This window comes from Calliphora vicina, chromosome 5 (assembly GCF_958450345.1).
Source record: "Calliphora vicina chromosome 5, idCalVici1.1, whole genome shotgun sequence".
Classification (NCBI taxonomy): domain Eukaryota; kingdom Metazoa; phylum Arthropoda; class Insecta; order Diptera; family Calliphoridae; genus Calliphora; species Calliphora vicina.
The window spans coordinates 77,484,517-77,508,359 of NC_088784.1; the positions used below are offsets into that span (position 1 = coordinate 77,484,517).

Here is a 23,843-nt window from a genome sequence, read left to right on the forward strand (position 1 = left end):
CGGTTGTAGAAACCTCAACTGGGCATCCACAACATTCGGCAACAACGAAATTCAGTAAATTACTTTTTTACCATTGAAATTGATGGTGCAGAGTTCTCATAGTATTAATCAAACTTAGCATTTATTGGAGTGATGATTTTTTTCCGCAAAAAAACTAATGCTTAATGAGCACACGAAATTTGTCAAACTTTATACTAAAATAACATGGCTTAAGATTGAGCATGCATAAAATTAAAATTCACTTTTTTTCCAATTTCTCCTCAAGTGACGAGATAGTCTGTTATCAATGGATGTCAAACACAAACCAAATGACGCAGTCTGTTCAAATGTTGACAGCAGTAAACTGACAGATGCCTGTTGACAGGAGCAGTTTTGGACTTTCAGTTAAGATACGGGAAATTCAAAAAGTCGCAGACGTATTGACCCTTGCATATTAATTATTAGAGAATAAAGCAGTTTTATTTTTTAGCTCGAGAGGCAATAACAACATTTTCAAACCATTATGAAATATTAGGACATTATGACATGATATGAGACCTTGTAATTTGACCATATATAGTATCACCAGGGCAACCAAAAATATGCAATATAGAGTTAGTTATTTATCCGTTTCAGAAAATTTTAATTTTGGTATCGATTTGTTAGTGCATATGCATTTTTGCATATTTAGCTTTTTATAGCATATTTTACTAATAACGGGATATTTTGGTTGCATTGCAATTTTTATACCCTTCACCTTCGTGAGAAGTTTGTCATTCCATTTGTAATTTCCACAATATAATTTTCCGACCCTATAAAGTATATATATTCTGGATCCTTATAGATAGCGGAGTCGATTAAGCCATGCCCGTCTGTCTGTCCGTCTGTTGAAATCAATTTTCTGAAGACCCCAGATATCTTCGGGATCCAAATCTTAAATAATTCTATCAGACATGCTTTCGAGAAATTTCCTATTTAAAATCAACATAATCGGTCCACAAATGGCAGAGATATGAGGAGAAAACCAGGACAGCCTCGATTTTTGACCTATATCTGGATTACTAAGTCATTAATATAGACAATATGGATATCTAATGATAGATATATCAAAGACCTTTGCAGCGACGTATATAAGACCATAGTAAGTTGGACCTACAATGGGTCAAAATAAAAAAAATATTTTTTAACTCGAATTTTTTTTCACTCAAAAAAAAATTTTAAAAACAAAAATTTTTTTTAAAATTTAAAACAAAAAGTTTCAAAATAACAATTGGGAAAATTTTTTTCCAAAAAATTAAAAAAAAAAATTTTGGAAGAAAAAAATAAATTTTGTTTATAATTTGGTGAAGGGTATATAAGATTCGACACAGCCGAATATAGCTCTCTTACTTGATTTTTCTATAAATGAGGGATGTTTTAAAATTTTTAGCTTTTATTTTGAAACATTTGTACAATATATTATCGCACAACCAGTTCAAAAGTGACACAACTCAAAACTAAAATTTTTCAGAAAAATATACAGATACCAATTGAAACATAATGAAAGGCATAATTGTTAACAACAGTTATAAACCCGAAAAATTAATTTTAAGTTGAGTAAAGTGACCTTTCCCATCATTCTGGCAACATATGGATTACGAACCAGATTTTCAGTATCTCATAATAGATAGAACACTTTTTTTTGGTCCCACCAAATAGAGATTTCTCATAAATGTCTGAGAAATAATCAAAAGACCATGACTACCTCAATTTTTTTGGAAATATTTATGATTTTTATCTCGAATAAAAAAAACTATAAAAATATGAAACTTTTAAAAACTTTCAGAACTTTGAACTTTAAAAAATAATAGAACATTGTTAAGGTCAATTTGGTGGGCTTTTATCATACATATGTATGAATTTAGAATAAACTTCATACATATAGTATTATTATGTGTATCATTTCAAAATCGTTCATACTTAATAAAAACACACACTTATTTCTATTTATGTTGTTTAATGATTTCTAAAACTTGCGAAAAAATGTCTATATTTTTATGAAAATATTTTCGTTCATCGTAGCGTAGGCGGCATAATTAGATACAACATCATATATATGTATTTGTTATTTTATATACATAGTACATTTATGTATATGTAGATACATATTTTATAAATTTTTTGATAGAAAAACATTCGACAAGTGCGCCATTTAAAACTTGTCACACTTTAATAATAATAAAGTAAAAACTTATACTCTGTCACAAAAATGAAACAAACCATATACGTTTTTGTCTGGTTATTCGATTATATTTCAATATGTACTATTAAGGACTGAGATCGAAAAAACCTTAACACAAGTTTTTCATTAAAACTTTTAACCCAAGTATTATTTGATTTTTTTTTTTATCAAGTTAGCTTTGTAAAGCATGTCAGTTATTATGTTTAATGTCAATTATGTTCATTTGTTGCTAATCTGATTAAAATGAGAGACGAGAAAAAAAATGCGTACTAAAATTATTAAATATTTTCAACAAAACCCAACTTGATCCTACAAAAAGTTGGCCAAACAATCAAAGGTCTGCCGTTAAACTGTTTCCAATGTTATTAAACAGTATCGGGAGAACTTGTCCGTTGATAGAAAACCTGGTTCAGGTAGAAGGAATGGTCCACATGATGTTTCTAAAGCCAATAAATAGAAAGCATTTTCACAAGAGCTCCCAATACATCCGGTAGGAAAGCAGTCCGGTTAGCTCAGTACTTTGACTATTTGGTACAAAAATTTAAAGTCAATGCAGGTTTAAAAACATACAAGGCTCAAAAAGTTTCTGACTGGAATTCTGCTTAAAATTTAGAGGCTAAAGACAGAACACGGAGACTGAAGTCAAATTTTATACAAACAAGTAAGAGAGCTATATTCGGCTGTGCCGAATCTTATATACCCTTCACCAAATTATAAATTTTTTTTAAAATTTTCGAATTGTTTTTTTATTTTTTAATTTTTTTTTTTTTAAATTTTAATATTTTTTTTAAATTAAAAAAAAATTTTTGTTTTTTAAATTTTGTTTTGGTGAAAAAAAATACGGGTTAAAAAATATTTTTTCCGATTTTGAACCATTGTAGGTCCAACTTATATACGTCGTTGCAAAGGTCTTTGAAATATCTATCATTAGATATCCATATTGTCTATATTAATGACTTAGTAATCCAGATATAGGTCAAAAATCGTGGTTGTCCTGGTGTTTTCCTCATATCTCCGCCATTTGTGGACCGATTTTGCTGATTTTAAATAAGAAACTTCTCGAAAGCATGTCTGACAGAATTATTGAAGATTTGGATCCCGAAGATATCTGGGGTCTTCAGAAAATTGATTTCAACAGACAGACAGACGGACATGGCTTAATCGACTCCGCTATCAATAATCATCCATAATATATATACTTTATAGGGTCGGAAAATTGCTTTTCAGAAGTTTCCTATTTAAAATCATCATCGGTCAATCGGTCCACAAATGGCTGAGATATGAGGAAAAAACCAGGACAATCTCGATTTTTGACCTACAGTGGTTGACAAAACAATAAAAACTTTTCCAAATATTTCATTAGTGGCCTAAAATCTGAAATAATTTTTTAAAAAATTTTAACATTTTTGTAGTATTTTATTTGAATACTTTTATTAACTTAATTTAACAAAAAACAAAGGACATAATTAATTAATTAAATTCTAATAATGAGAAAACAAAATTAAAAGATTTCTTTATTACGGCTTTGGCAAAACAATGGAAACTTAGGTATTATTTTAACAAATATGGTCTAAACTTTGCAAATACTCAATATTTTGTTGGGTATCCCTTATTTTTTATAACTGCTACACATCGACGATGCATTAAACCAATTATAGAGTCAATGGTCTCCTTTGAAATATTTTGCCATTCCCTTATAACCGCCTCCGATAAATCTTCCTTCCTGGTGTAGTTTTGGGTCCTTATTTTACGTTGGATTGTAACCACTCGGTTACAGCCCTAGAGGTGTGTTTCGGGTCGTTGTCGTGTTGGAATCTCCAAACTAGGAGCATATTTTCCTCAGTGTATGGATACATAACATCGTTTAATATGGTTCTGTATCCTATACCTGTCATGGTCTCTTTTATAATATGAATTGGGCCCATACCTTGCCCTGAAAAACATCCCCATACCATAATATTGCAACCGCCAAACTTTACAGTCTTATTTGTGTACTTTGGATCTAATCTTTTTCCCTTTGGTCGTCTTACAAATGTTCTCCCATCACTGCCTCTTAAATAGTATTTGGATTCGTCGGAAAAGAGGACAGTATTACATTTCTGTATCGACCAGTTTAAATGATCCCTGGCAAATTGTAGACGAGCAGAACGGTTCTTTTTAGAAATGAGTGGGTTTTTCACAGGATGATAGCAACCAAGACCAGCCTCATTTGCCCTGCGACTAACTGTTCTGGTAATTATTTCTAATTTTAGGCTATTAACAACCTCTCGAGGAGTTATTTTTGGGAATTTCTTCAACTCTCTCGCTATTAAATTATCTTGTCTAGGAGTAGTCTTACGAGGTCTTCCACCTAAATGTTGAGTTTTTACAGAACCGGTCTCACGAAATTTCCTTATAATTTTTGAAACTGCTGATTTATTTATTGAATATTTGTCACAGATACTTTTTTGTTTTAAACCAAGTCTTCACAAATCTTAACTTTAGCCAGTTTCGTTAACTTTGAAAAAAAGCAATTATGCGAAAATTGTGAAAAATTATTTTCGTTTTACACTTCTTTCTTGCAGACGTTTAAAAGTTTCCATTGTTTTGTCAATAGCGAAATAGTGAATATTTTTAATTTTGCTTCCTTTTTTCAGAATATAATTAATTATGTTGTTTGTTTTTCGGTTAATTTATATAAATAAAACTATACAAGTAAAATAATAAAAAAAACATTTTTATTTAAAAAAATATTTTAATTTTGGGCTACATATGGAATATTTGGAAAAGTTTCCATTGTTTTGTCAACCACTGTATGTATGTTAAGATTTGTTCGATCTCAGTCCTTAAGTGGATTCGAGATCGTAAGTGAAGCCTAGCCAACCAGCCGAATCGACACCAAGGCCAAATATCCATAGAGCTATGTATATCTGTCTGTAAGATCATTACATGAAATTCTCGTGTGCTCTCCTGAAAAGTTGTTAAAAACACATAATCATTTTTGTAGGCGCAGCGACGGTATAGTGAAGATTGAAGGGTATGATGAAGGGTATAAAAGCGAAGTCAATTTGAATTAGATGAAAGTTTAAGCCACCTTTTAAACATGTATCTCTGAACATGTGTTAAACCAAAAAATGTCAAGTCATGCTATGTTTTCAAACATTAAATTGAAATAAGCGCTTTCCCCGGTATGTCAGGACTTTGATATCGGTGAAAGAACTTAATAAGACCAGAGCAGGCATATGAGCACATATCTGCAATTTATTCAATTCGACGATCTGCGACATTTAGAGTAATATGTGGTAAAGGAAACCATCAAGAACATATCTTAATCTTTCAAATAAAACCAACTTAGATTTGCCAACCCTTTACCCTATACATACTTACAGCTTAGTACCAATTGAAATTCCCAACTAGAGGTAATACAAAATTTTGTGCTACAAATTACTTTTTGCTTTATTCTTTAACACTATTCTTTCAGCAGAACAACGAACTAAAAAACAAAAACGAATAACTGATAATCGCTTAACAAGTAAGTGATTAGTAGGGCAACCATTCCACCAATGTACCTGTATATAGTTACTTTCTCGGATTACAAAGAATTTAAAAACACATACAATAGTATGTGTTTTGAGCAAGAAGATTTACGTGGTTAAGTGAGAATACCTCTTAATTTTGTTTAACACAGTGGGACAGAAGATAAGTTGATACAATAGCAGTGTGTACTTTTTACACCATTAAAAGTATCAGGTTTTTTATTTCTCACTCACCAATTGGAATTAAAAACGATTTAGAAGAATCAACAAGTTTTTTTTTTTGTTTTGTAAGTATTTCTAACTTTTTAATCATAATATTTTTAACACTTTGTTTTAACAGTTTTAATTTACTAATTTGAAATTGACTCATACCATTTTGGTAATAACGACTTTAGAAATTCTATGTTCTCATAAAATACATATTTAGTTGGGTGACATTGAAAAAATAGTAACAAATAGTTTTGCTTTGTAGTGTTTCCGCATAAACATCCATTCAAACAAACATAAATCCATAAAATATTTGAACAAAAGCACTTTTTATACCCTTCACCTTCGTGAGAAGGGTATTTAAGATTATCATTCCGTTTGTAATTTCCACAATATAATTTTTCGACCCTATAAAGTATATATATTCTGGATCCTTATAGATAGCGGTGTCGATTAAGCCATGTCCGTCTGTCTGTCTGTCCGTCTGTCACTCTGTTGAAATCAATTTTCTGAAGACCCCAGATATCTTCGGGATCCAAATCTTCAATAATTCTGTCATACATGCTTTCGAGAAGTTTGCTATTTAAAATCAGCAAAATCGGTCCATAAATAACGGAGCAAATATGAGCAAAAAACCGGGACAACCTCGATTTTTGTCCTATTTTTGATCTATATCTGGATTACTAAGTCATTAATATAGACAATATGGATATCTAATGATAGATATTTCAAAGTCCATTGCAACGATGTAGATAAGGCTATATATAGTAAGTTGGACCTACAATGGGTCAAAATCGGGAAAAATATTTTTTAACCCGAATTTTTTTTTCATCAAAAAATTTTTTTGTCATACATTTCTTTTTCCAAAAAAAAAAATTTTTAAAAAATTTGTCAAAAAAAACTTTTTTTAAAAAAATTAAAAAACAATTTCAAAAAAAAAAAAATTTGAAAAACAATTAAAAAAAAATAAATTTTGTTTACCTAAAAATATTAAAAATTTGTATTTTGAAGTATAATTTCGTGAAGGGTATATAAGATTCGGCACAGACGAATATAGTTCTCTTACTTGTTTTTTCTATAGTTGACATAATATGCTGTCTGCCAAAGTGGGTGCTGTCAATCATAAAGATTTTAAATTTGCATAATTTTAAGCAAAACTGATTATAGGTATGTATTATTAGTATTAGGTATTATTCAGATTTTTGCAAATGACCTTCGCTTTTAGACAATATTCTGTAGTTATAATATTGAAGTAAAAAAATCTCTTAATTTAAGACAATATTCCGAGTAGGTCATGAACTGAGCAAAAAGATGTCCTTGAGACAAACTCATTTTATGGTATCTATATTTAGCATACCCTCTTTCTTCCGTTTAGTGTACTGCCTCGTAAAACTATTCCAAGACAAGATAATTAAATAGCAAAAGAGTTTAATAAATTCACAAAAATTAGGTTATCAGGTTTGGCGATGGAAATATTATGTTGCGTGCAAGATATGGGTCCAGTTCATATCATAAAATATGCTATGAATGGAATCGGATACACATCCATTTTAAAAAAATTGTAAATATCCAAACTCTGATCGAAATATGCCTCTAGTTTGGAGATTCCAGCACGACAATAATACCAAACACTCTTTTTGGGTTGTAACCGATGAGCTACATGTTTTGAATTGGCCTGATCAATCGCTAGATCTCAATCTAGAAAACCCATGGGAAATTGTAGATCGCAAATACGGGGAAGGAAGCATTAACAGATGCGGTTATAAGGGAATGGCAAAATATTTCAAACGAGATGATTGAATCTTTAATTAATACACCGTAGCTCCAACAAAGATCCAACAAAATACTGAGTCACTAAAAGGGTCAAATTGGTTTTAATTTTTTGATTTCAGATATGTGATTTGTGAAAATTTGGCTTAAATTTTTAATTTACATCAAAAATAGGTTTAATTTCTCTGGCTCAGTGAAATGCGCATAGGAACTAGCTTATCCCCCAACAATAAATTTCAGTGAATTTATCAAATTAAAAAATTGGGAATTTAGCATAAAACAATTTTACTAAACAACAATTTTTAAATTTTTTACCATTTCAAATATTCCATATAAAGAGTGAGCCTGAAAAAACTTATACACACTATTCCAGCCACAACTTATACTTCATCCAACAAATTATTATTTGTTTAATAACGTTAGCTTTTAAAAATATGTCAGATATTCAGCCCCCATATTTTATTCATGATTGGACTGAATATCTTTTCTAAATCATTAATCATTAAACTGTTATTTCGGTCAAAATGGGCAAAGAAAAAAAGAACGTGAAAAAATAGTTGAAACTTTTCAAAAAAAGTAAATATGGACTTTCAAAAAATAACAAAAGGTCAGAAGGTTCATTGTCACACTGTTTCAAAGTCCTTTAAACAGTATAAGGAAGACTTGAACATTGAAGGAAAACCTGAATCAGGAAGAAAAAAAGGTCTAACAGATATTGGTAAGGCAAAATAATTTGAACGACTCTTTCGAAGAGCACCAACACTTCTATCAGAAAAGCAGCTCGTAAAGTTAAATGCACTGATTTTTTTTGTGCGCAGAGCCAAAACCAATGCCATGGAAAAAAGGTCCTTGAGTAGTATTCAAACAATAATGTCAATTTTGTACCACGGAAGGCAAATTTACTGTGGAAAGGTATTCGGCTCTTGTAAAAAAAGAATTAACAGGACACAGGAAAGGTATCCGATTTAAGTCATAGTATATTTTATGATATGAATGAATGAATTGGACCAATAACTTGCACTGAAAAAGAGCCCCACACCATAATATTGTCACAGCCAAACTTTAAAGGTACGAAATCCAAGAAAAGTACCTTATTAAGCAAAAAATAAAAAAGACGGTTATTATTCGCCAATCAACACCTCCGTCGGGAAAATTGGAAAAATGTACTGTGGTCGCATGAAACCAAAATTAATCTATTTGGGTCTGATAGTGTGGAGGTTCCATACTGATTTTGGGTTGTTTCTCGTCATCTCGTACCATTTGCCGTAGATGAAATGCCTCTTGTCTGGGAGTTTATACATATGGTTTCAAGAGAACAACTTGTCCTAAATTGGCACTCCCAGTCTCCAGACTGAAACCCCATTAGGTATTTGTGAGGGATTCTTAAAAAATAGGCAATATAAGAGTAAAAACAAAGACGATATGTGACAAAAAGTCTAGGAAGTGTGGTATTCTATACCCACGGAAATCTGGATCCTTATAGATTGAGCCATGTCCGTCTGTATGCCTGTATGTCTGTCCGTCTGTCTGAAATCAACTTTCCGAAGCCCCCATATAACTTATATACACGATTCATACATCAATATCTCCGGAATTCCTCCGGCTCGGTTGCTATTTAAAATCGATCCACAAATGGCTGAGATATAAGGAAAAAACCAGGACAACCTCGATTACTAAGTCATTAATATAGACAATATGGATATCTAATGATAGATATTTCAAAGACCTTTGCAACGATGTATATAAGACCATACATAGTAAGTTGGATCTACAATGGGTCAAAATCGGAAAAAATATTTTTTAACCCGAATTTTTTTTCGCTATATATTAAAAAAAACAAAATTAAATAAAAAAAACAAAAAAAAAATTTAAATTTAAAAAACAAAATTTTTAAAATTAAAAAAAAACAATTCGAAAATTTTTTTCCAAAAAATGAAAAAACCAACTTTGGAAACAAAAATTAAATATTTAAAATTTTTAATTTGAAGTATAATTTGATGAAGCGTATATAAGACTCGGCACAGCCGAATATAGCTCTCTTACTTGTTTAGAATTTAAATATTTTGTTGTAAATTCATATATAAGTATATATATTGAAATAAATTTGAACAGATTTTTCCCTCATTCAGCATTTCAATACATACGTTTGAGTGGTATTCCTCCAAAATTTTGTCCTATGGGACGCTCTAATGTTTTATATCTAGGTATGTAGACTTTGGTTTTTAAAGAATTCCATTCATATTCATTTAACTAATAAGTTTAATTTAATTAATTTTAATAATTAAAAATTTTACTTATTTGTGCTTTAATTGCTACAATACCGGCACATTTTTCAATTAATCCCAACTACCGGAAAATAAAAAAGCTGGCAAAATTATGAGAATGGGGAAAATTTTGTCCAAAAATACTGATGCAAATGCTTTCAAATTACTTGACCTAAATTTTGTTTTTTAAATTAATAAATTAAAATTAAAAAATAAATAATAAAAAATAAAATTGATTTTCTTACTGTGTACGTAAATATTTCAAAGCCACTGTTTTCTTATTTTTTTTGTTAATATAAAATTAAGTTTTTTCGAGGAGTAGTGATGAGTGTGTAAATAAAGTGTAGAGACAACAATTTTTATTTTACAACAACTACAAACACTTTTTTTGTTTGCTTTTTATTGATTGAAATAATGCAAAAAAATATAAAAAAAAACTGAATACACTTTTTCGGGCTTCTTACTTCAATTGTTTTATTATTTAACTAAAATAATACAAGTAATTAAACTTTCACTTGATTCAATAAAACCGACCACACAATTATTAATTTTTTAACTATTTCAAGCCCACAATACATATTTGTATTGCTTTACCTTACAAACAACCAAAACAAATGGGAAATAAAAATTTATGAATCATTTAATTATTTTTTTTTTATTTATTATTACAACTTCACTTGCCTTTTTTAATTTCTGCACTTTGTTTTACTAATTTTTCAGATTTTCTAAAGGTTTTTATGTGAATTTTATATTAGTATATATGTATTTCACAAGAACTTTCTGTCATTAAAATATTTTTATGTTTGAAGCAAGAACAATAAGAATAATAATAAAAATCACTCGAGATTTAATGTCTGCCGCTATTTTAATGTTTTCGAACAGATGAAAAACGCACGTATATATTCACCGTAGTATAGTTGTGGAATAACTAAAATTAATTTTTGTTGAGGCATTTGTTATTTTTCTTTTTGTTTTCTCTGCTTTTGTTTCTTCTGCTTTTTGCAAAGTCAACGTGTGGTTGTTGTTACAGCAAACACAATTATACGGAAAATCCATATAAAAAAAACAAGTTGTTTAAAATTGAGAGCGAGAGAGAGAAAATGTAAATAATGTACAGGGCTGGAAAATTTAGTAATATGATACTTTTTGTCAAAGGAAAATATCTCGGAATTCCAACACTATTTGTCCTATTTGCACTTTAGGACAAATTGTTTTACATTAAGTTATGTGATTTAACTAATAATAATAATTCAGCTAGAGAATCAAACACTGTTTAAAATAGGATAATATTTTGACCATATGTTAATAATTAAATTCAGGATGAAATTACAGGATAACAGCAAATATCGTTACCGGTACCAAACTTTTCCATGACAATTGGATCTCAGTTCTGGAACGACCCGAATCATATTCGACCAAAGATTGTCAACTCAGCGACAACTGTACAAACCCAAAGTTTTTTCCCCAGGAAAGAACAATCGGCCACAGTCGAGCTGTTATTACAACAATAACCGCTACTGAAATAATCCCAATTAACCGTTTTGTATTGATAGCCTACCTTGATTTTTACTGGACATTCAAATACTAGTTTCTAACCGGGAAAAATTTCCAGTTAAAATATAACTTGTAAAGAAATATGAATTGGTTTTCCCATATTCTATTTATCAATAATGGTGAGTTAAATTATGATATTTACAATAGATTTTGGACAATGAAGATTATTGATAACGCCATTCGCAGGCTAGAAAATACATTCCAATTTGTCAATTGTTTAAATAACATTTTCAATGTACTATTTTTTTGAATTACTGCAGAGTAAAATTGAACTCAACTCAATTTTAATTAACAAATTAAAAGTTCGAAATAATTTTTAGTAATTAACATCTCAATTTGTCATCCCTGATGTAGTATAAGAGATAATTTTAGTACAACAAAAGAGCGTCAATGAAAAACTCAAAATGTTCGTACCAAAATTATATAGACAAAAGTACCTAGTGATGGGCACTGTCTGAGCTAGATAGCCATTGATTTCTTATAGGAAATCTTGAGCTAGCTAGCTATTGATTTCTTATAGGAAATCTTAAGCTAGCTAGCCATTGATTTTGTATAGAAAATCTTCAGCTAGCTATTGATTTCTTATAGGAAATCTTGAGCTAGCTAGCTAGCCATTGATTTCGTATAGGAAATCTTAAGCTAGCTAGCTAGCCAATGATTTCGTATAGGAAATCTTAAGCTAGCTAGCTAGCCATTGATTTCGATTAGGAAATCTTGAGCTAGCTAGCTAGCCATTGATTTCGTATAGGAAATCTTGAGCTAGCTAGCCAGCCATTGATTTCTTATAGGAAATCTTGAGAGAGCTAGCTAGCCATTGATTTCTTATAGGAAATCTTGAGCTAGCTAGTCATTGATTTCTTATAGGAAATCTTGGAGATAGCTAAATAGAGATTAATTTCTTATAAGACTTTTATAAAATTGCATAATGCTATTATTAAGCCCACATATAATTAATGCAGACTTCTCTACTACGTTGTGTTTTTTATTGAGTACAAAAATTAATAACTTTTTAAAGTAGAAGGTTGTTATTGTTGTCAAAACTTGACCATTTTCAGCCATATTTTTGCTCACACACACCCATAACTGTAATTGTACAATATTAATATGCATAATAATTATATTTATTATTGATTATAACATAATACATATTCATGGGAATGTCTACATATTCACAACTACGCAAAACACATAGACGCATATTTTAAAAAGAAATGTAAAAATAGTATTACAAATATTAAAGTAAACAACTTACTGCGTTGATATTATATTGCGCATTTGTCTAACAGCCGTTACTAAACGCGGCTCACAGCCAGCACTTAGTGAAAGATAGTTTTCGGGTGATGCTTTTAGCAACGTCAATATTTGGGTAAGAGATGTGTTGAGGGTTAAACCAAGTTCATCGACAACACTCGCCAGATATTCAATGTCAACAGACAATTGTTTTGAGGCCGAACTTGTAAGGGATTTGATTTGCAGAATTTGTGATTGATACAAAACACAGCAATGAGCCACTACTAGTGATAGTAAAATATCAGCACTAGGTATGGGTTGGGAATATTTGATGTGACACATTTCTAAAGCCTGCTTGAGAAGCGTTGAAGGTGACAGCAATAAGGGTTCCAAATGTTGTGGCAATGTTAGCAAATACTGACCAATTTGTGTAATGCTTTCTTGCGGAGCGAAACTAAAGGCTGGCATATCCTGAACATGCCCCTGCGACAATTCAGTGGGCGGTTGTATTTCCGAGAGATGTGAGTCCAAAGGTTGCAATAGTATATTGAGTGTTATATCATGAGTTTCAACAAAATGAGTTTTCAAAGCATCGTATATATGGGCAAATATGCCCACTGAAGTACTGTTTGCATCTTGATTCGTTTCTAAACGTTTTTGTTGAAATTCTGCGATTGAGTTTAAAATACGTTGCTGTTCTGCTACCTCAAATGTTTGATACACATTTATATTTAACAATTGATTTTCCTTTAATTTATGCTCCAATGTTGTCATGCGTTCCTGTAAAGTTTTCTCAAATTTTTGTAATTTTTGCTGGAAATCAGCCAGACATTCCAACAGGGCCAGCGTGTATTGCAACATGGACCAATTACTGTCACTGTTGGTGTTATTTGCTGAATTTCCCAGATTAAGAGAAAGTTGTCTTTGTGTTTTGGAGAATTGTTCCATTAAACGTTTAAATATGCCACCCAATAAATTGATTAGCTTGCAGAGGGCCAAATCACTGGTAATATTCGAACATCTGTTAAGTGATTCGTGTAGCCAACTGAAAAGTTTGCTTGTAATATCCTTCAAATGACGCACTGCATCACTGGCATGTGGCTGGGTGGTCAAAACACGATCAACCTGAGTAGATAATTGTGTCTCCTCGAGGCGTGGATATTGTTGTATGAATTTATGGAAATACTCGTAAATGGAAATACCCAATTGTTGTTTCAAGTCTTTGGTTAAATTAATCGAAGACTGCTCCATGTGGGCATTCAGTTGCAGTACAAAATTATGATTAGCCTGAGCAAATTGTTGCAGTAAATCCAAACGTTCATTGCAGGTTTTTAGTAATTGTAAGATGTGATTATCACGCGACGGCTGTAGAGCTGGCAAGAGTTCAGTGAGCAAAACAAATGGTTGTTGTTGGGCCTCTTCATCATCGAATACCTGAGAACACCATTTCACTTGACGTTGACAGTTTTCCACCAATTGATCATAGAACAGCGTAAGAAAATGCTGTTGTTGTCCTGACGCTTCGGAAGCTTGCAATTCCAAGGTTTGTTTCCATTGCTGCTGCAATGTAGTTTTCTGCACAGCTCGGTAGTATTGTAACAGCTGTGGTTTTCTTTGAATTGCCGTAAATATGCCAACATAACGTTGAGCTTGCTCTATACTGCCTTCAGCAAAGCTTTGTACAACATTTGGTGAGGCTAATGCTTCGAGACGATTTTTGAAGTCTTCAACTTGAGATTGTCGATCAGAATGGCCGGGCAATTGCTCTTGCGCTTGTAGACTCTTTTGTAAAGCTGATATTTTGTCGCAGACACTCTGAAAGAATGAATATTAAAAATTTGTATATTATATATCAATGATTGCTGAATCTTTTATACTCTTCACCAAAGTATACCTTTGAGACAAAGAATGAAACCAAGTTTTGAAAAAAGAAATTGCTAAAAAAAAATTTGGGTGAAAAATTTACAAAATTTTTTCACCAAAAAAGAAATTATTTTTTTTTGAAGAAACAAAAATTTGGTTAAAAAAATTCCGGTTAAAAAAATATTTTTCCCGATTTTGACCCATGTATGGCTATCTATCATTATAAACCCATTTGTGTATGTTAATGACTTAGTAATGGAGATATATATCAAAAATAAGTCGAAAAACACATTTATGGGCCGATTTTGCCGAATTTAAATAGCAATAAAACCAAAGCGGAAAAACTGATGTATTAAACATATACATATGCAAGTTATTTTGAAGCTTTGGAAAGTTGATATCAAACGACAGAACGACACATCTATATATGACGATCCGATAAAATAAATAATTTAAGCAATATGCACTCTGAAATGAAGCTTTATTGCAAATAACCACTATGTACATTTGAAAAATGCTGACATTAAACGTATTGATTTTCTTATATGCACTATTAACTTTAACAAATTCTTACCTTCAAATCGTTCCTCTCAAAACTATCCTCCAGTTCTGCTATCAAATTACCCCAACCATCTGATTCTTGTAACGATTCCTTTGCCGTCTGCAGCTTCGTTTGCATGGTATTCAATCGCTCCAGAGTAGCCATACATTCACCAGTCTCCTCTTGTACAGCGGCTACTTCTTGACGCATTATCAACATACGCTGCTGCAACTCCTTGACATCGTTGTGAAGATTTTTAGCATCTTTAACCACTCTCGGCATACTGGCCACCAGCTGTTGGCTACTCTCTTCAATGGCATAGTTTACTTGCTGTACGTACAATTGTAATTTGGATACATAGTTGTTAATAAATTCCACAGCTACTTCCGAATCGCCGGTAGCATTCGATTTTGTCTCTTCGCCGAATTTTTTGAAATTATTATTTATCCAATCGACCGGATCGAATTTGTCTTCGGATAAAGCAGAAATATCCATTATGTTTATTTTAAAGAAGGAAAATTAAAACATTTAAATGAAAACTCTGCAAAACTAAATTGATGATGTTGACGGTTTGTTTTTATTTTTTTTTGTTCTTCTTCTAAGTACACAGACGTCATCAACAGCTGGCTGAAGCAGTGTTGCATTAACAGAAAGTACTGAAAAAAAGTTGTCAATACTGTTAAAAAGTTGTTAAATCCTAGACATCAACCGGTTGTTGCCTTGGCTAAGTTGAGAACTTCGAATTGACAATAGTATTGCCATTTTAACTTCATTGAAACTAATTGGAATTTAGCCAAGATTCGAAAAAATTAATTCTTAATTCCATTTTCGAAATCAAAATAAATTTTCCATTCCGTTCATGAATTAATTCATATGTAAGGAATCAATTTCTTTGAGAATTCATTCTTTATAGAATAATACTATATTGTATCATTAAAATTTTCTTTTTTTTAAATTCATTTTGTAAATGTTTCAAATCTTAACAAAAACAAAATGAAGAAAAAATATTTTAATTCAACTTGTATTAGATCTGAATTAACTAAAATTGTGTAAATGGCAAAACTTAATGAAGAAACAAAACTTAATGATGAAAAAATATTTTATTTCAATTTGTATTAGATGTGAATTAACAAAAATTAATTGAATTCTGTTTAAATAAAAGCCTTTGAATGAAGCTTCATGTTGGGAATGGAATTACTGAATGGATGGCTGACATTTTTTAATTCCGAATTAAGATTTTTGTGAATTATTTTATTAATTAAATTAATTAATTCGAATTTTGGAATTAGTTTTCTAAATTCAAGCACAGTCGAATATTGCTGGATATATTCCTAACATTTTTGAATAACTTTTCAAATCAACACTTTAATTTTTAAGTTTGTTTATTGGATAAAAACTATTAATTTTTTTTTTAAATCACAATTCTTTTAAGGTTACAAATTTCTCAGATTTTTTACAAGTTGACGAGTAACATAGATCATCTGAGGCTATTTTTGATGTTGTTGTATGTTTTGGTTCAAATTTAACACAATGACTCAGTTTGCGGGTAAAATTTAAACAAATAGATTCCTAGAAATGAAAAATGTTTATTAACAATTTCGAAAACGAAAAAGAATGAGATGTATTTATTATTTTTATTTAGTAAATTGTTTAAACTTTAATTTTGATACTTTTAAATTCATTTATATCACATTTATGTCTAAATTCTTTTAAATTATTAGCTGTTTATCGCTTTACTTTAATAAATACCTGTAAGGATTTTGATGGTTTATTGACTTTAGTTTTATATTTTCCAAACAAATCTCGTATAAACTCAGATGGTTTTGCAATCTGAAGCTAAAAAAAGAAAAACAATATAACGAAGAAGTACAATAAAATTTCGTCTATTAAGTCTTAATTCATAATGAATTCATTAAAGGAATGATTAGGAAATAAAATTTATTTTGATTTCGAAAATGGAACTAAGAATTAATTCTTTCGAATCTTTGATTATAAACGATTTATGTATATTCATTCAATAACTCACCCTCGGTATAGGATATGAAGTTGGTCGCTCTGCTTGATTGCGATATTCATCTTGTAGTAAAGAAACTTTGCATACATCATTCTCCCACATACCCTTTTGCACTTGACCCGTCTGCACATGATAAAAAGTTCCTTCACCCGACTTCAAGCCTCTAGTAAAATAACCCTCATAACGATTACCGTTTGCTGCAATAAATTAAACTGTAATTCCACTACTTCATTTGCTTATAAATTTCACTCTATCACCATAAAACATTACACCTAGACCATGATAAGCATCAGCTTGCCATTCGCCCATATAAATATCAGCATTTTTATACCACTCTATACCCAAACCATGACGTCGATTTTTTTTCCACCAGCCATAATACACACCATCCTCATAGAATTGTTTACCCTCGCCCGATTTCATGTCATCACACCATTCTCCCATGTATATACGCTGCATGGTGCCATCTTTCAAGCGACGTCTCATCATACCGTTACCATGACGTTTACCGTTGCACCATTGACCATCATAAATTAAATGGTCCTTCGTCTCTTTGACACCGAAATGATGATGTCGTGAATTTAACCAATAGCCATGATATGTTCCCCCGCCCGGATAATAGAACGTTTGTCGCCATCCAGTACTTTCAGCTTTAGTATGATTCTTCAGTTCAAACGAACGATAGCAATGATTATTCATAACTAACCGTTAATTTTTTTTGGATTTTTGTAGGTGGTTAAAAAATTTTTCAAATGAGAAATGTATAAGTGACAAATGTTGTTTTAGTTTTCTTTTTATATTGAAATAGAATATTACAGGGTCGTTACTTTTTGGGGGAGGAAATTATAATCATATTTATACCCTACAAACATCATCGTGGGGAGAGTATATTGAGTTAGTGATGATGTTTGTAACGTTATTATTTGCAGGGTGATACTGGATTTTGCTAGAATATGGCGCTGTATATACATATATGTAAATAGTAACAGCTATTTTCTGCTTGACTTAACAGCAAGCTGTATTACCAGTGTGTTTTTAAAGTGCGTAATATAAGAGTGTGTATTAAAAAAGAGTGACTATTTAAATTGTTGTTGTGTAAATTTGAGTAAATAAAGAGTTGTTAAAATTTTTAAACTAATTGGAGCTTTTATTTGCAATTTAAAGGTATATCCTATATATGGACAAAAAACAAAAACATTTTCGTTGAAAAACATTTTAGGTCTACAGCCCTCCATTTTGTACCCCTTCGCCAAAGTGATGTACGATAACCTCGAACAAAAATTCTTAATTTTAAATGAAAAATGTTTTTGCTCATATACATGGTGTAGGGTATTATAGGGTCGGTATTGACCCACTATACTTTCTCACTTCTTTTATTTAAAGAAAGTCTGTTTGTTTATTGTGTTTTCTTTTTTTTTATAACTACGTTTGTGAACGTCCTCCTTTCCATCACATGCATGTTTGCACTGATAAAATATGACAGCTACATATTGTCACCAGTCACGAAAGCGTTTACAGTGTTACATTTACTTTCCTTTAAGGAATCTAATTGTAAGTAGGTTTTCTAAAGGGTATTGCAATAAGTTATACCAATTACAAATTAAGAGTATTACATCAGCTAGTGTACATTAAATATCGAAAATTGATAGCTTGTTGCGAAAGTTTTATTCCAATGACTTCTGTATTAACAGATAAAAATTGTTAAGTTTTTACCTTTTAAAAAAGGTTGGTTTATTTCCTTTAAACAAAAAGCCGATTCTTATAAATTCCATATATAAATGCCAAGTAGTTTTAAAATTGTAACAACTCTTTATTTATTCAAATTTACACAACAGTTCACAGATTTTACTTATCATTTAGGGTGAGAAATAGTTACATAACTAGCTACGTAACTAGTTATTTTAATTGGATTCACATACAGGTTACATATAGTCCGTCATCTTATTAGCTACTTAACTGGTTATTTGAACAGTTAAATAACTAGTTATTTCAACATGTATGGATGCTAATTGACCTCAAATAATCAGTTAGAAAGACATTTCATAGACAGTCCAATAGCCGTTTGCTTGTCAACAAAACTTCCTCCGACAACTCTATAATAGATTACTTGTGGTGGGTAAAATAACTACTCTTTAAAGTGCAGTATAAAATGAACGTTTTAAGTGACTACACTCTAGATTACTTAGAGACAATTGATTTCACGCTAGGTTACAAAGGATGTCAGTATACTTAAGCAAAAAGAAAATAAATTACTCAGAAAAACGTGGAGTACAAAATAAACATATAAATTGGCTACATTCTAGAATTGACATCTCTGCACTAAAATGAGCACATACGTGTCAAGTCAGCCACATGGTCAGAAATTAGGGACAATTACTGTCTATAAGGGAAACATTGACAACTTTTTTCACTGCTGGGTTTAAATACGCACACTTAAAAAAACACACTGTGCTTACGATAAACTAACTGTTAAAGATGAAAACTTATAAAGAAATTCACGCAATTTCCCGAAAATTTCTCGGAATTTAAAAAAAACACTCGGGAAAAATTTACAAGAATACAATTGTAATACAGTTGATGTTCTGGCTGCGTGGTGTAGTGCTTAAAGTGCTTGCCTACAAAACCAAACATCCTAGGATTGATCCCTGCCAGAGGACGAAAAATGTATATCATGGTTTTCGAGGTTTTAAAAAAATTAATTCCCCTCTAAACAATCTATTCGGACCAGCACTTCCCTGGAAAAGAGGATAACACCATGGCAAAGATCAGGAAGCCCACCACCTCCTGGAAAAATAAATTAGGAATCAAAGATTAGCAAGGAAAGATTAATGAAACTGATACAAGGCAAAAATAACAATAGACTGGATCTAATGGCAAACATCGTACATGGAAACGCACGATACTCCAATAACTAGGACAGTGCAATCTTACATGGGAAATACGCGAAAACAACTGCAACAAATCGTATAAGCTGAAGATGCTTTATGGAAGCCAAATACTCCCAAGAGTTGAAATGGAGGAAAAAAACAATTGATGTTAACTCTTAACAGCGACTAAGATATATACCACTCTCACAATTTTCTTTTACTATTTATTTACGCAGCGTCATCATCTAGAAGTCTCGTGAATAATATAGCGTACAAATCTCGAATGTTCTATTTCCACAATGATCATCTAGAGCTTTTAAAGATGCTTCATAGTTAATGTTGTCATACTTATAAACAATGTTAATAACATTGTGTTATCAACATTGTTGATAAATAGAAGATTCTACCAATACAAATGTTGATAAACATAATGAATGTTGCAAGCAGCCATTACAGACCGTTAAATCCAAATTGATAAAGGAGCTAACTTTTTATATATTCTAAATTTCTCGGCTGAGTTTATAAACTGTTTAACTAATCTCTGCTCATATTATTATACCCTTCACCTTCGTGAGAGTCGATTAAGCCATGTCCGTCTGTCTGTCTTCTGAAAACAATTTTCTGAAGACCGCAGATATCTTCGGGATCCAAATTTTTAATAATTCTGTCAGACATGCTTTCGAGAATTTTCCTATTTAAAATCACCAAAATCGTTCCACAAATAGCTGAGATATGAGGAAAAAACCTGGACAATCTCGATTTTTGACCTATATCTGGATTACTAAGTCATTAATATAGACAATATGGATATCTAATGATAGATATTTCAAAGATCTTTGCAACGACGTATATAAGACAATAGTAGTTGGAGCTACAATGGGTCAATTTCTTTTAACCCGATTTTTTTTTCACTAAAAAAAAATTTTAAAAACTAATTTTTTTAAAATTTAAAAAAAAAATTTTAAATTAGAAAATTTAAAAAAAAAAATTTTAAATAACAATTCGAAAATTTTTTTTTCCAAAAAATCAAAAAAACAACTTTGGAAAAAAAAATTTTTGTTTACCTCAAAATATTTAAAATTTTTATTTTGAAGTTAATTTGGTGAATGGTATATAAGATTCGGCACAGCTGAATATAGCTCTCTTACTTGTTTTTAAATCCTCTTGCTAAAATATGGTCACTTCAATCGTTATCAATACATTTTAAATGGGTACTTTTTCAAACACACAAACTTATTTATTTACATTTTATATAGTATGCATACATAATTATTAGTATAATCAATATTTACAAATTCATATTAAAAGATCACAGACTATTTACCACATCAAACATGAGGATGCAAATAAAATTCGGTTTAGTTTTATATTTGCTCTATAATTTTGTAAATGCAATACAATCTTTGGATTTAAATGAAGCAAGTATTTAGTTAATGCGATTAATATTCTACTAATTTCTATATAAACATTTTTTTTAAAATAGAATTCCGATGAAATAGAAATTTTTAAACATTTATTTGTAAAACTGAATAAAATCTTAGATGGAAATGAGTTGGTGCTAAAAGATTTAAGGGGTATAGAAAGAAGGTGAGTTGTATCAAAAGTGCATTTAAAAATTTTGTAAAAAAATTTCTTTCAACCAGAATTCAACAATTGGAAAATAAGTTTAATAAAATTCCTGCTACATCAACAATCTCTGAGTTCAATGAGAAAGAAAATCTTATAACATGCAATAGCCTAACAACAACCTCCAATTCAGAAAGCCCTGATAATTATTGTTTCGGTGACAATTGGCAGATCATTCAAAGACGTACAGATGGTGCGGAAAATTTCAATCGTGATTGGAATGATTACAAACATGGTTTTGGCAATAAATCAAATGAATTCTTTGCCGGTCTAGAAACATTACATCGCCTAACAACCGATAAACTCCATGAATTGTTGGTGGTACTGCAAGATTATGACAATTCTAAGCGTTATGCGCGATATGATCAATTTGAAATTGGCAGTGAAAATGAGCAGTATGTTTTAAAATCGTTGGGTGTATACATTGGGAATGCGGGTGATTCTCTAACTTATCACAATGGTTCAAAATTCTCTACCAAGGATCGTGACAATGATCAACATCAAGATTTTAACTGTGCCGAAAAGTTTCAAAGTGGTTGGTGGTTTAGGGCGTGCCATGAAAGGTGGGTGAAAATTAGAGATATTATTGTTAATGTTAATAACAAATTATTTAATTGTTTAAATTAAATTTTATAGTAATCTGAATGGCTGCTATAGTGATGCTAATTTGAGGAATCCTAAAAGTGCGGTGGCTTGTGGCATTCACTGGAAAACGTTTCGTGGCCAGTGGTATTCTTTGAAATTTGTGGAGATTATGATAAGGCCCAAAGTGGAATTATAAAAAAATATTTAATACTTAGCCCAGCATTGATGTGTAAAGAATTAATTCTTAATAAAATTGTATATCTCTTGATGAATTCATTACGATTTAATTCATTGGCTTAATTCCTTAGAACTTCAAACTTCATTCCTTTGAGAATTCATTATTTATAGAATTAATTCCTTACTGAATCATTGAAGTTTTCTTTAATTCAAATCAATTAAAAAATAGCTTCATAAATTATGAAATGATTCAATTATTCTTCAATTTAAATCAACTATTTTAAGTAAGAGTGTTTTATTTTATTCAGCTGCCGCGAATCTTGTATACCCACTAGTGAATGGTAAATCGATTACGATTATGGTCGAAAATCGATTATTTACTCCGATTTTCATGCTGAAATCGATTTTTGATAACGATTAATCGAAATAGAAATAAAATTCCGGAATTTTTAGTATTGTCTACGTTTTTTGCTTTCATCAAAATTTGCAATATATTAATCTTCAGCTGACATCGGAAAATATTCACGGAGGACCTCATTTTTTAATGCGAAATTTTTTCAACCTTAAAAAATTTTTATAAAAGAAGCTACGAAATGTTTTCCATAAAATTGTTGTCAAATGTTTGCGTTACGGTTTATAAAATGAGCACCTCAACATAAAGGAGTTATAATACTCTTCCAAAATATGATTTTAATCCGTAATTATAGCGTATATGGGTCATATGCATTAGTTCTCACAAATGCAGTTCGATTATTAAAAAATCAATTATTGGGTTCGATTAATCGACTGTAAAAATCGAAATGAAAATGGTTGATCGAAAAGTCGAAAATCGATTATTAGCTTTTCATACCATTCACTAATACCCACTATCAAAGTTATATGGAGGGTCAATTATGGGTCTAGGTGAAATCCAGGACCTATATTGCCCATTTTCAATACCAAATAATCCTTACGAACAGACAGTATATTTGGAAAGTTTCAGCCTTTCGTTTGGGCCCTATCTTGTTTTCAACAGACAGACGATCGAACATATCTAGATCGTCTTAGAATTTCATAAGGACCCAGAATATATACAGCCAAATCATGAATAAAAAAATCCACGGAATGGATTTATAATTCTGAATTAAGCTTTAGTAAATAAATTTATTCAAAGCTCCGCTTCTGAGCAAATATCCTAAAAAGCGAATATAAAAATATATGTATTTTTTAGCAATATTGTTTTCTTTTCTATTATAGAGAAGGGTATGTAAGATTCGCCGTTGCCGAATATATTTCATTGAAATGTTTCTGTGTACCAACCATTAAGCGAATCTTCAACATTTTTAGGAAAGTCCGCAATCGTTATCAGTTAATGTTATTTGGTAAACAATTAAATGTTGTTACGAGTCCCGAAAAGGCACCATAACGAATTAGTTGCCGACCAGCTCACA

General features: G+C 30.9%; 3 protein-coding genes across 3 annotated transcripts; 1 reads left to right on the forward strand and 2 right to left on the reverse strand.

Annotated features, from left to right (window-relative positions):
- Positions 1-12,615: 12,615 nt before the first annotated feature.
- Positions 12,616-15,719, reverse strand: Cog7 (conserved oligomeric Golgi complex subunit 7). Its single transcript, XM_065511394.1, has 2 exons — positions 15,178-15,719; positions 12,616-14,555 (listed from the first exon to the last, which is right to left on the reverse strand). The coding sequence occupies exons 1-2, from the start codon at positions 15,637-15,639 to the stop codon at positions 12,759-12,761; spliced, it is 2,259 nt and encodes a 752-aa protein (XP_065367466.1). The 5' UTR covers positions 15,640-15,719; the 3' UTR covers positions 12,616-12,758.
- A 789-nt stretch (positions 15,720-16,508) lies between these two features.
- LOC135960167 (MORN repeat-containing protein 3-like) lies at positions 16,509-17,936 on the reverse strand. Its single transcript, XM_065511395.1, has 4 exons — positions 17,416-17,936; positions 17,171-17,355; positions 16,894-16,980; positions 16,509-16,713 (listed from the first exon to the last, which is right to left on the reverse strand). Exons 1-4 carry the CDS (start codon positions 17,855-17,857, stop codon positions 16,561-16,563), a joined length of 867 nt encoding a protein of 288 aa, XP_065367467.1. The 5' UTR covers positions 17,858-17,936; the 3' UTR covers positions 16,509-16,560.
- A 3,502-nt stretch (positions 17,937-21,438) lies between these two features.
- Positions 21,439-22,508, forward strand: LOC135961397 (fibrinogen-like protein 1). Its single transcript, XM_065512896.1, has 4 exons — positions 21,439-21,447; positions 21,509-21,612; positions 21,669-22,214; positions 22,288-22,508. Exons 1-4 carry the CDS (start codon positions 21,439-21,441, stop codon positions 22,430-22,432), a joined length of 804 nt encoding a protein of 267 aa, XP_065368968.1. The 3' UTR covers positions 22,433-22,508.
- The last annotated feature ends 1,335 nt before the right edge of the window (positions 22,509-23,843 follow it).

Coding starts and splice junctions, on each gene's coding strand:
- Cog7 (XM_065511394.1), bottom strand. CDS start 15,639: ATGGATATTTCTGCTTTATCCGAAGACAAATTCGATCCGGTCGATTGG. Junction 14,556..15,177: donor TTGAGAGGAACGATTTGAAG/GTAAGAATTTGT, acceptor TCATTCTTTCAG/AGTGTCTGCGACAAAATATC.
- LOC135960167 (XM_065511395.1), bottom strand. CDS start 17,857: ATGAATAATCATTGCTATCGTTCGTTTGAACTGAAGAATCATACTAAA. Junction 17,356..17,415: donor TCTAGGTGTAATGTTTTATG/GTGATAGAGTGA, acceptor AATTTATTGCAG/CAAACGGTAATCGTTATGAG. Junction 16,714..16,893: donor AACCATCAAAATCCTTACAG/GTATTTATTAAA, acceptor TTTCATTTCTAG/GAATCTATTTGTTTAAATTT.
- LOC135961397 (XM_065512896.1), top strand. Junction 21,613..21,668: donor TTAAGGGGTATAGAAAGAAG/GTGAGTTGTATC, acceptor TCTTTCAACCAG/AATTCAACAATTGGAAAATA. Junction 22,215..22,287: donor TTTAGGGCGTGCCATGAAAG/GTGGGTGAAAAT, acceptor TAAATTTTATAG/TAATCTGAATGGCTGCTATA.